The 10,947-nt window shown below is 38.1% G+C and overlaps 1 protein-coding gene across 4 annotated transcripts in view; it reads right to left on the bottom strand.

The window, feature by feature from the left end:
- Positions 1-807: 807 nt before the first annotated feature.
- The window catches only part of EBF1 (EBF transcription factor 1), a 274,295-nt gene continuing 264,155 nt past the window's right edge, over positions 808-10,947 (bottom strand). For all 4 annotated transcript variants that reach the window (XM_013128585.3, XM_005147314.4, XM_031047356.2 and 1 more), the window contains exons 14-16: positions 10,281-10,460; positions 6,502-6,696; positions 808-971 (exon numbers count right to left, since the gene is read on the bottom strand). In XM_013128585.3, the coding sequence (XP_012984039.1) occupies positions 940-971; positions 6,502-6,696; positions 10,281-10,460 (407 nt within the window). In that variant the 3' untranslated portion in view covers positions 808-939. The remainder of the gene's footprint in view (positions 972-6,501; positions 6,697-10,280; positions 10,461-10,947) is intronic.

Below are 10,947 nucleotides of genomic sequence, written 5' to 3'. Positions count from 1 at the left end.
CAGCTCAGGTAACATTAAACTTCTAGAAGGCCACTCATTCGCAAGGAGTCTGATACATAAACTAAAGAGAGAGCCATGCCTGTCTAATCCTGCAGTTTTAGCATTCTATCTAGAGGCACTGAATTTTCAGTTCAAGAGGAAATGTGTTTCGTATTTTCATCCCTGTCTTCCTTTTAACCCACTTCTTTTGTGACATTATTTACACAATTATTTAGCCTGATATTAAAGACAGAGGTTGTTATTCCCAACACTCAATCCCACCTTCATCATCCAAAAAAATAGCTTTCTAAGGAGTGATATCTATTTAATTAGAACATTAAAAATGCATCATATTAGCAAGTCACCACTGGATAAGCAACCTATATGAGCCGACCCTTAATTAAATGGCCATAATTCTTCTACGAAAAACTAACTGGCACTTCTATTCTGTCCCATACAGACTTGTATGTAAATGACACCAATTAATTTTTCTTTACACAGCTTTAAAAAAAAATCATAAATTAAAAATGTGGAGTTCCATCTCTAGTGTCCCGTGTGTAATTGTATGATTTATAAAAGACAAATGATGTTGAGTTAAATCAAGCCTTAAAAAAAAACATAAAAACCAAAAGAAAATAAAAGCAAGCCCCAACCCCCCCCCCCAAAAAAAAAAAAGTGGATTTTTTATCAACATACAATAAATATATCTCCCAGGTATTTGGGATGGACAACTTGAATCAACACCTTGCAATTGGAGATTGTTAATTTCAGTATTTGCAAGGATGGTGATTTTTGTTTTGTTTAAAAATCTGCAGTTATTGTAAGATCCTTCTTTATTTCTTTTTTTTTTTTTATTTTTAAAAAGGCCTGAGTAAAAAGTTCCACTCTGGGACTTGTAACAGATTCTCTCTGAAGCAGAATTCAACCTCTTCATTAATAAAATTCTTCAAGGCAATTCTTTCACATGGGGGGAACAATCATGCCAGATATAGCTGTCAGAAGGAAAGGGGAGGAGGGAGAGGGGAGAGAGAGATGGGGAAAAAGTTACTTTTGTGTATTATCAAGCAATTTCCAATGTCTTCAGAGAATTTTTAACATTTACTAGTAACATACTCAGCTGTACTGTGAATCAAATTTATATATAAATATCATCGAGTAGAGACAACTATGTACACAGCAATCACAGGAAGCCTCATTCTGATCCAAAAACAGTTTAAATTGCAAGTGACTCTGCTGCAATTGGTGATTTTTCTTGCACAAAAAGTATACTTCCCTTTCTATGAGAATCAGACCCCAACTTAATTTTCTGATTTTAGTTTGAAAATCTCAAAATGCTCAGGAGGCTTAAACCTGGCCCAGCCATTGCCACACATTCTATTACTCTTTTAAAAGCAGAGCAGATATTTGTTCCATATATGAGAAAATGGCTGGAGTACTGTAGGCCACAGACCTGGTAAGGTGTTCCTTGCATTAGGCACACTAACAGTGCTCCATTCTCTTATGCCTGTTTTCTCTTACAAGTTCAGTGTTCAGCCCTGGGACTGATGTGTGTATTTCCAGGTGCTCAGAAAAGGACTTACACTCTCAAATTCAATTTTCAAATTGAAATATGTCCTTAACTGCTAGTTTAACAGACTGGTGTCTCACGGTTTTATTACACTTGTAGCAGACATCACCAACTACATTGAACGAGTCGTATGTTAATGTTGATTTAGACTGTCTTCTCCTTTGTTGGCTAAGTTAAGTTGAATCATCAGTATTTCTTTATTATGCTTCCTAACCTCATTTTGTATGAAACCATCACATGTCTCTTAAAGACAAGACATTCATTAAAAGTCAACAGTTACAGTCTCCCACGTAGCTTGACCTCTGGCTTGGTCTCCCTCTATATACAAGGAACTCTATGCAGATCAGACATTCCAAGTGATATACTGTGAGCAATCACATCACCTACACAGGGGGTAGTAACGCACGTTTATGATGAAAACTGTAACAAAAATGCATCTTTAAAATGCCAGTTGTACGGTTATTTGCCAAAAGGTAGAAAACAGATCTGCCTTCAGGATGGCAGCATTTCATGGGCACGATTTAAACGCTAGAACTGCCTGCCATCTTAGACATCTGGACATGTAATTTCTTAAGGAAGAATTCAACCCTGTGACTGGTGCTGATTCATTGTGCTTTAATTACAGCTGCAATTATTTGATAAGAACAGAGCCAAAGTAAAAGACTCACAGATTTGGGGTTGGAGGGGGAGAGGAGGGAAATGTTTTCTCCACAAACACCACCATATGTGCAAGAATTACAAGTCTAATCAGCAAGGGGAGAACAGCTCGAGTAAACTGCGCTGATTAAATGAAATAAAATGAGAGGAGAAAGTGAGAATGCAAAACACATCCACATGTTTGCAACAGGCCATCCTCAAAGGTGACATGTTGCAACTATACAGCAGCATTTCAATTCTCAGCATTTATCCTTCAGCAATGGCTTTATGTGAAATCACTCTACTGATTGTTTCCCCTCCACATAAGAGCTCTTCAAGGAGCTGAGAATGAGAATAAAATGGATAGAGAGGTGAGTTAAGTTTCTTTAAGCCCTACAGGAAGACCCTCGAGTAGCATAGAGAACACTACTGTGTCTTAGATGTTCCTTGCTGAAGTATTTCCTGTCATGGGCATTTTTGGCTCTACTGTGGATACTGAGGATGCATTTTCATGTTGTACCCATGCCTATTCTGTCTCCCTCATCTCAAATCATAGGATTAATTCAATATTGCCTTTTTCTTTTTTTTTTTTTAATCTGTGCCTATTTAATCTATGCTGGGTAAAACAGTTTGTTTAATTTTTTTTGTTAAAAAAATCTCAAAGGATTTTATTTCAGCAGTTCTCAAACAACAAGTTCTGAATCTTCACAATTAGGCTGTCTTCTTGGAACATGCAACTGAAAATGAAGCAAACCCATGCTCTCACTGTTGTGGTTACTCCCTATTCTGCTCTTGTAGGGGTCACTTTTACATGTGGACCATGTGGGTCTCAAGCACAGACCTCTATGGAGTCAATAAAGTAAGTATTGACAGCGATGGATACAGTCAACCAGACTAATTCTGCACTAATTCTAATTCAGCCACTTGCAACTAAGGGTGGAGCAATTTTCCATATCTGAACATAGGAAAGTCTCATATGGCCATAGACCTGAGACACAGGTTTTGTTCCAGTTCTTCCAGCTCATCAAACAATCCAATTTGTTTCTGTTTCTTAACCAAGAATAATAACTTTAATCCATATTACTACAGCACTTGGAGATTTCTGGATGACAGCAGAATACAGGGGTGGGACTTCAGTGCTTGGACATCAGTCACAGTGGAGAGAAAAGCAATAGTAACAAATGACAGTGTTCCCTCCTTTACTGTCCAGATAAGCAAGGAGTTGAGCAGATGGGAATGGGTAGAGTCTTCCTATAGGTGATGAGTGCAACTGGGGCAGAGTCAGACAGATAATTAATCTCCTGTGCATACTACTAATATTTTCTTCTTTTCAGCCCTTTATAAATTCTAAATGTAGTGAAATTATAAAACAAGGTGTTGTTTTGATTTAGAAAAAATACCTACACTTCAGAAAAAATGTCAAAATATTATTCCAACAAAAAATTCTCAAGCTAAAAGATTCTTTAGAAAAAACATTTTCACCAAAAAGTTGTCAAGAATTATCTCTTGGGACAGCACAGCTGTCTACTCTGGATAAGATCCTAAACAAAGATGACATAATTGCAACTCCTCCCTTTGTGGCTTAGACATTTCCTTGCACTTAAATACCAGCTACACACCTTTTGCCACTGGAAACAAGTGGTACAGATGCAGATCTTAGCTCATTTTTTCAAAGCATTATTGTTTTTGAAGAGCTCTGAAATTCTGAATTAAATTACAAGGCAAATGATATTTTTTCTGCCTAAAAGCTTTGATATTTTCTTCCTTTCCAAGTCTTCATTTATATCAACTTTTATTCCTTAAGTGCTATATCTAGTCATGCAAGTTCTCTCAGCTGTAACATGTTATTGATCCTGAAAACAGAGATATCAGTGGGAAACAGTGGAGGTATGAGATCACACTATCTCCAAAAAGGGAAGGCAGAGAGTAGAAAAACTCCCACCAACGGGCACTATTTCTTCTATCATATACTAATTTATATTTGCTGCTAGCAAATTACAGAAATAATGTATTTTGAGTTTTACAAAATTGCATGGCAAAGAGAACAACAGATAAGCCTAGCTGTTGTTTTAGTGAGTTCTGCTGATATCTAAGCTACATAAAGAAAGCCTGATTGCTTTCTGATGTATCCAGAAGCCCAAGAGAGATAAGACAGCCTCCTTATACATGGTTGTTTATTTAAGCAATAAGGCACAACAGGCAGTGCATTTCTGAGTGATTATTACAAGCCTCAGGTGGTGTCAGAAGGCATGGGACTAAGGCTGTGTGGTTTTTACTCACCAAGAAGTTCAATGATGACCTAGAAATGAACCATCTCTTGGTATCTCATTCCTATTATGAAAACTGAATTGCTAAAAAAAAAATTAGGGGAAACACTGAGATCTGTGTGGTTTCTGGGCATTACAGATGTGCATGTGACATAATGAGGAGGCAATCAGCAAGCCCCAGTTGTGTCCGGTGCTCTCACTCAAACCATAATTGCTTTTCATAACTGAGTATATGGAATCTGAGAATGCCATGTCTTGTAAAAGGAAAAACAGTGCCTGGAAAAGCTTTCTCCTGTTACTTGCTTTTTCTCTCCCCTTGCAATAGCAAACTGGGGCTAGGTGAAGAGACAAAAAAAATCCATTAACATGTTCAAAAGCTTCTAGCAGTGAACTCTTAGCTTCTTTTATATTTTTTGAATTTGGAGGTGAAGCATTTTTAGCTTTAAAATTTGTACCACTTCAGCAGTGCCAAAATTTTAAAATGCACAAAAAATGAATCTCCTAAACACTACAGATCATCTGAAAATTTTGTGGTGTTATATTCCTGATGCAACCTGTATTTATAACAATTCCTGTTATAACTGAACTACAAAAGTACCCAAGTTCTGCTTATATGTCCCTACTATTTTCACAATTTCTGTGTTATTCTGTGCATATTTCAAGGATTCCTCCTTCTAATTCACCAATGTAAAATGCACTCAGACTGAGAACAATGCTTTCCTTCAGTCACAATAGATCCCAGCTTTTATGAATGAATTCCTTCCGCTCAGCTTGAATATAGATTTTTTTGGTTGTTAATAGTGCTATCAACATTATGCCCGCAAGCCCAGCGTTTCTTTCCAGAGGCCATAGAGAGACATGTGGAGTCTGTGGAAGTATCCTCCCCCTGCTCTGCACAGCTCCTTCTGAACATGGCATTAAAAATGATGGATTTTATTCTGTGCTCAATGCTCTTTAGATAATTTGCACAGGCACGTGGAAAGGAAAACAGACCTCAGGTCAGGGGGAAGCACAAACCATACCGCAAAATCTTTCCCACCTCTGGCACAGTTGGAGGCAGCTGGCTGCATCTGCTTATAGAAACTCCTCAGTCTAAGCGAGCATGAAAATATCTCTCTCAGCACACTAATGTGTAGTGAGGTAATTACACAGATAGGTTTAGGCACAGTGTTGTAAAACAGCCTGAACCAAACAATGGAATGGGCAGTGCTGGTCTTTGTAGCATCCTTGGTTTGACAAGCTTTTGTCTGTCACTCCCTCAGCTTGCATCAATGCTTCAAAACATGTTTAGGTGTTAATGCTGGAATACTTTTCAATAAAGGGGTTAGAATGCAGAAAAGGAGCAGCCCCTTGATCCCAACAGTTGAATAGGCTTTTAAAAAGGTCCTGTGCCATTTATGGAATAATTGGCACAAAAGCATATTAATCAGTGGAAACTAATGTTTGTCCTGGTATGAGTTAAACTAGGAAATGCTGCTGTTAGTTTGTAATGTGTCTTTTATTACTGAAAGGCAAAGGTTTGTGCCAAGCTCTGTAACAGTCTATTTGCTCTCAGTAGGATTTCTGCACAAGTGTACTATGACAAAGGAAAAAAAGAAGGGAAGATTGAGTGACGTACTTCAGGAGAAGGCCAGCCCCTGGAGAGACCCTGCAGTGGAGTACTTGCTAGAGTCCACAAAAGACTGGTCTGATAAAAGACGACAACAAGGAATAAGAGAGGAAAGAAAGAAAGAAAAAGGATGGTATTAGTAAGCTGAAATATTACTTGTTTTTATCATAACAGTAGGTCTGTGCTTTAAAAGACACAACCTCTCAATTCAGCAGTATTAGTAGAGTTAGAGATAGGGTGGTTGCCAAACATCTGCATGATAATAGGTGGTGGTGGAGTCCAGTTACTCTTTACAGGAGAAAACTTTAGTACAGAGACCACCAGGGATCCCCCATTGTCTTCAATCCCCTTTGACAACTCAGTGTTGCTTAGAGCCTTGCAAGCTACCAGGAACTCATGGTTTTGAAAGCAGCCAGCTATACTGCAGACTTGGTTTCACCTACCTTGCAGGCTATTGCCATTGGTGCTGGTGCAGGTGGGAGGAGGAGAAGTCTGTGGTCTCACAACAGGTGCAAAAGCACTCTTCTGTTTCACTGCTGAAACCATGTTGGCTGGTGAGAAGGAGAAGATCCCAGAGGAACTGCTACAGTTTGAGGGGAGGCTAGTGGAAGAGGCCATTGTCGGACTTGATGGCACAACTAGAGGAAAAAAAGACACCCCAAAATGCATTCCTTAGTATTAAGATAATCAGCAGGCTGCAGAAACCAGACAATTCTGGTTGGTTGCACTGGGTCTCATTTTAAAGCCAAGGCCAATGCCATTACTGCAGTTAGATTTCTGGTTGTTCACAAAGTGTGATCAGTCACTAAAGGAAACCCACTTGTTTCATTTCGATTCATTTTGTTCTGTTTTGCAGGTGTTCAAAAGCAGTAATTCTAGAAGCTCTTAAACAATCCCTTAATTCTCTGTTGCTGCAACTCTTTATTTTTATTACAAGCCTGTCCTGCCATCCTGTTTCAAACTTTTCTACTGGTTGGCATTTTTCTGTAGATGGATAATTACCCACAAAACTGTGCGGGTAACTCAGAGGTTATAAAACTGATGGGCAAGAAGAATTAAAGTACAAATCTGGATCTGGAATTTTTACCTTGGAAAGGTTTGAGTTTTTAACTATCTTCAAAAACTAGCAATTTAAGCCATGCTTTCCATGTTGCAAGATTACTCCAGAAAGACCTATGGGATTTCAAGCAAACTTGCAGAAGGTAGAGGTCTTAGCAATGACCTAGTTGACCTGTTTGTCAAAAGTCAGCAAAAATAGTTGGGTTTCTTTCTCTTCAAACCCTGCAAGAACTAGGGTTTAAAAGGTGTTATGTCAAAAGCATACACACACACATCTATATACACACAAATGGAGGCTGTAGAGCACGAAGCAATCAGTGAGGCTGCTGCTCTGACGGGTTTTTTTTCTCATTTGGTTGTGTCTGTTGTACAACAAGAAAGTGTGGATAACTGACAGAAACCATGCTTTTATCTCCCAATAGGAGAAACCACTAAACTTCCCTCACAATGGCTACAGATTCTTTCTGTGTTTTAACTAAACAAGCCAGTCTCCAGCTTCCCTGTATCCATCAGCTTTGGGAAAGCTTTTGCTGTGGGCACTTCCCAAGAATTCTCAGTGCCAGGGAAAATTGCCATATTTCTCTTCTGACCATTGTATTTATGCACAGGAATGGAGTTGGTATTTCATATCTCACCCAAGATGGAGATTTTTTAAAATGAAAGTCTGTTTTACAATGCTCAAGACAAATAATTTCCCCAGAGGACCTATGACCACTGTCTGAATACAGTCAATACAACCTTTTTAGTCAGAGCCATTGACAGGAATTTCAGCTGGAATAGCTAAGTGATGAAGCCATTGTGCTATATACCAAATAGAGATCTGGCTTTAACTACAAGATTGAATAAAATGAGAGTCTTCAGTTTTTCTAAGTAAGTGTAGATGTAAGGCTCTCTTTTCTAGGGGTTGAACTGATTGTCCAAGGTGCAAACCTACTATACAAGAAGTTCAGTCTTTAAACACCTATATCCTTAAACTATTGTTTTACTATGTAGTTGGATAAATATCTTTGATATTTACCACTGAGGTTTTAAGTGAATTTGTTTTCATGAAAATAAAGCCAAATATTTTTATACCCTCTTATCCAACAACAACAAAAAAGGAAAGGACCAAAGGTAAGATCCCATCCTTTCATTCTTCATCCTGTTTGGAAATTGCTTATATACATGAGGGGGCTATGAATAATTACATATTATAGAGTAAAATTCCTATCATCGGGGCTTTGAATTATTATTTTATTTGCATTTATGTAGATAAAAATCACCCTATTTAAGTCTTATTTCAGAATCTGATATCATATTTGTTAACACTGAGGAAATCAATTAATGGAAATTAAATGTTCAAAGTTTCACAGTCTGACAGATACAATCTTAGTCTCAAGTCACTCTATGTCTGGAAGTACTTGCTAAGGGAGAGCAATCAAAGCACCTAAATTGAATTGCTACTATACAGCAATTAGTTTATTGATTTAATTAAGAATGCCACCTTTTAATTTTCAGGTCATGATTGAAGCATTTTCTGATTCAATGGATTAGGCATTAGCAGAATGACAGATCTACCAAGAAAACCTCCCAAAATATAACTAGAACAGAGAACAAGGGCTGGAAAGTGAAGTGCTATTCTGAAGAGGACTTAGTTCATAAATATGGAATAATACACTGCTAGAGTATTTTAAATGCATTACTGGCATCTGCTTCCAAAAAGAGATGTCCCATCAATCATGTTATATTATGAATTCAGAGTACGCAGATTCTATGACAGTAAATTCAACTTAATAAATAAGGTACTTTGTACCATTGCATGTTACATTATTATTAGAGTACAAAAATAATAACTGGTTAGCAATTCCCAGGTTTTAAGTACTAGTTATGTGGTTAAATATTTTCTTCTAAATCTGCAGCTAAGAAGCCTTGAATGAAAAGGGTTATTATTCCCTTTTTAATTCTGAACTCTCTTAATACAATTCAAAATAATTCATTTCTGTATACATCATTAATATGAATACACCACTAAAATAAAGATGTGCTGTGTAAACCTTGGTATGTTCAGCAGTCTGCTTGTCCTGTCCATAGCAGGGTCTCAGCCTATAAACCTATTTACGTCACAGGACCTTCTGCCCTGATTCTGCTAGCAGCTTTCTGCAGATGTCAGTGGAATCCTTTATGCCGCATGAGTAACATCAGTGCATTTGGGCAGGTCCTATTCATTTAATTTTTCTCATGTGAATAGGGACTATGTGCTGTGTGAGAGGCTGCAGAAGAGGTTCATAGGCCTTTACCAACAGGAATGTATTTATATTTAAACAGGTTACTAAACCTTTAATCTCCAAATGCAGAAGGCTAGTCCTATACACAAATATTTCCATAACTGACACTGTAGACCATAAGCTCTTTATGCCATGGAATATACAATTTGTATGACTTACGTCTTTGTGGCATTCACTGTACCGACACTAAAACACAAACTCTTAAGAGCCATTGTCACATTTTACTGACTAATACTAAGCTCTCAGTGAAGCCAATGTAATACCTACTTACAAAGCAAATGGAGTATAAGCAATCAAGATTAGGCCTACTAGTAATTCATAATATCTATAAAGGTTATGAACATATTATTTGCTCAGAGGTCTTGGAAACATCATCATGAAGCTTATGGAAATGTCAGTCTTATTATAGTAAACTTTTCTGCCCTTCATATCTTACAGCTGGATAAAAACTATTTTTCCTGCAGCAAATATCTTTAGCTTCCTTTCATACCCATCACAACAAAAAGTTGTGTACTGACATATGACTTCTGATCCACTCCAACAGACATTAAGTCACTTAGGCCATCCCTGCTTTCTAGCAATGTTGAGGACATTTCTTATTTACAGAGTATAAGGTAAGTAAGTTATGAAATTATCAGCCCAAACCATGAGAGACATTATTCTTTTTCAGTTCCTATGAGCCTCCTTAATAGTAATAACAAAAAAAAGCAGAGAAGAGCATTGCTGGCAATGCTAATGTCTTTGGAATTCCTCAAAGGTCAGTGCCTTGAAGAGGAGAGAAAGGACCAAGCCCTGTTTCAGGTGCTCAAAATAGAAACTAAATATTGAGTATCACAGAAAAGTCACTGCCTAATTCTAATGAAAATGAGCAAAATACAGAAAAGCCATGCAATACTCACTGGCATAGGGAGAATTGGCAGCAGACCCATTCAGGAAGGTTGGAGAACCACCTAAATTTGACATTCCAGCATTCCCATAGCCATTCATGCTTGTTGTGACAGAGTTATAGTTTGTTTGCTGAGGGGTGGTGCTTGGCACATAGCCATGAGGTGAGACGCTGCTTGAGTTGCGAGTAAAACCTTTTGTGGGGAGGGAATACATTTAGAAATTGGTATTAGCCCAAGAACAGTTTCTTACACAAACAGCTACAAGCAAGTAACTCTGGGGTACCAAGCCAGCAGCCTAATGCAGCCATGGTGTGCATGGGGAGAGCCAGGCCAACCACCACTACCACCAGGAAACCCAGACAGTGAGCCCTCACTGCCTATAGGTCATTGCTGATTGGCACACAAAGCGGGAGGAAGGAGGCTACAGCCTGCACAGCTCCTCAGGCAACCCATGCCCTCAAGCAAAGATTACCACTGGATTAACAAACGAACACTCACTCTAAAAGAGCTGTTTGTAGGAAAGGGAGTAAACATGACCTACATTTTCAGTGAGGAGTACATATGGACTTCAGGTGTCTTAAAAGCATGTGATTTTTGTTAACTCTCTTCTGATGTCACTCTCATTTACCTCATCTCAAACTAGATGCTCACTACTCCAGAAAATGTAGGGTATATTTCT

The sequence above is a fragment of the Melopsittacus undulatus genome, chromosome 10 (assembly GCF_012275295.1).
Source record: "Melopsittacus undulatus isolate bMelUnd1 chromosome 10, bMelUnd1.mat.Z, whole genome shotgun sequence".
Taxonomy (NCBI): domain Eukaryota; kingdom Metazoa; phylum Chordata; class Aves; order Psittaciformes; family Psittaculidae; genus Melopsittacus; species Melopsittacus undulatus.
Note: the sequence above shows the minus strand (reverse complement) of the source record. Positions and strands in the feature narration are given on the sequence as shown.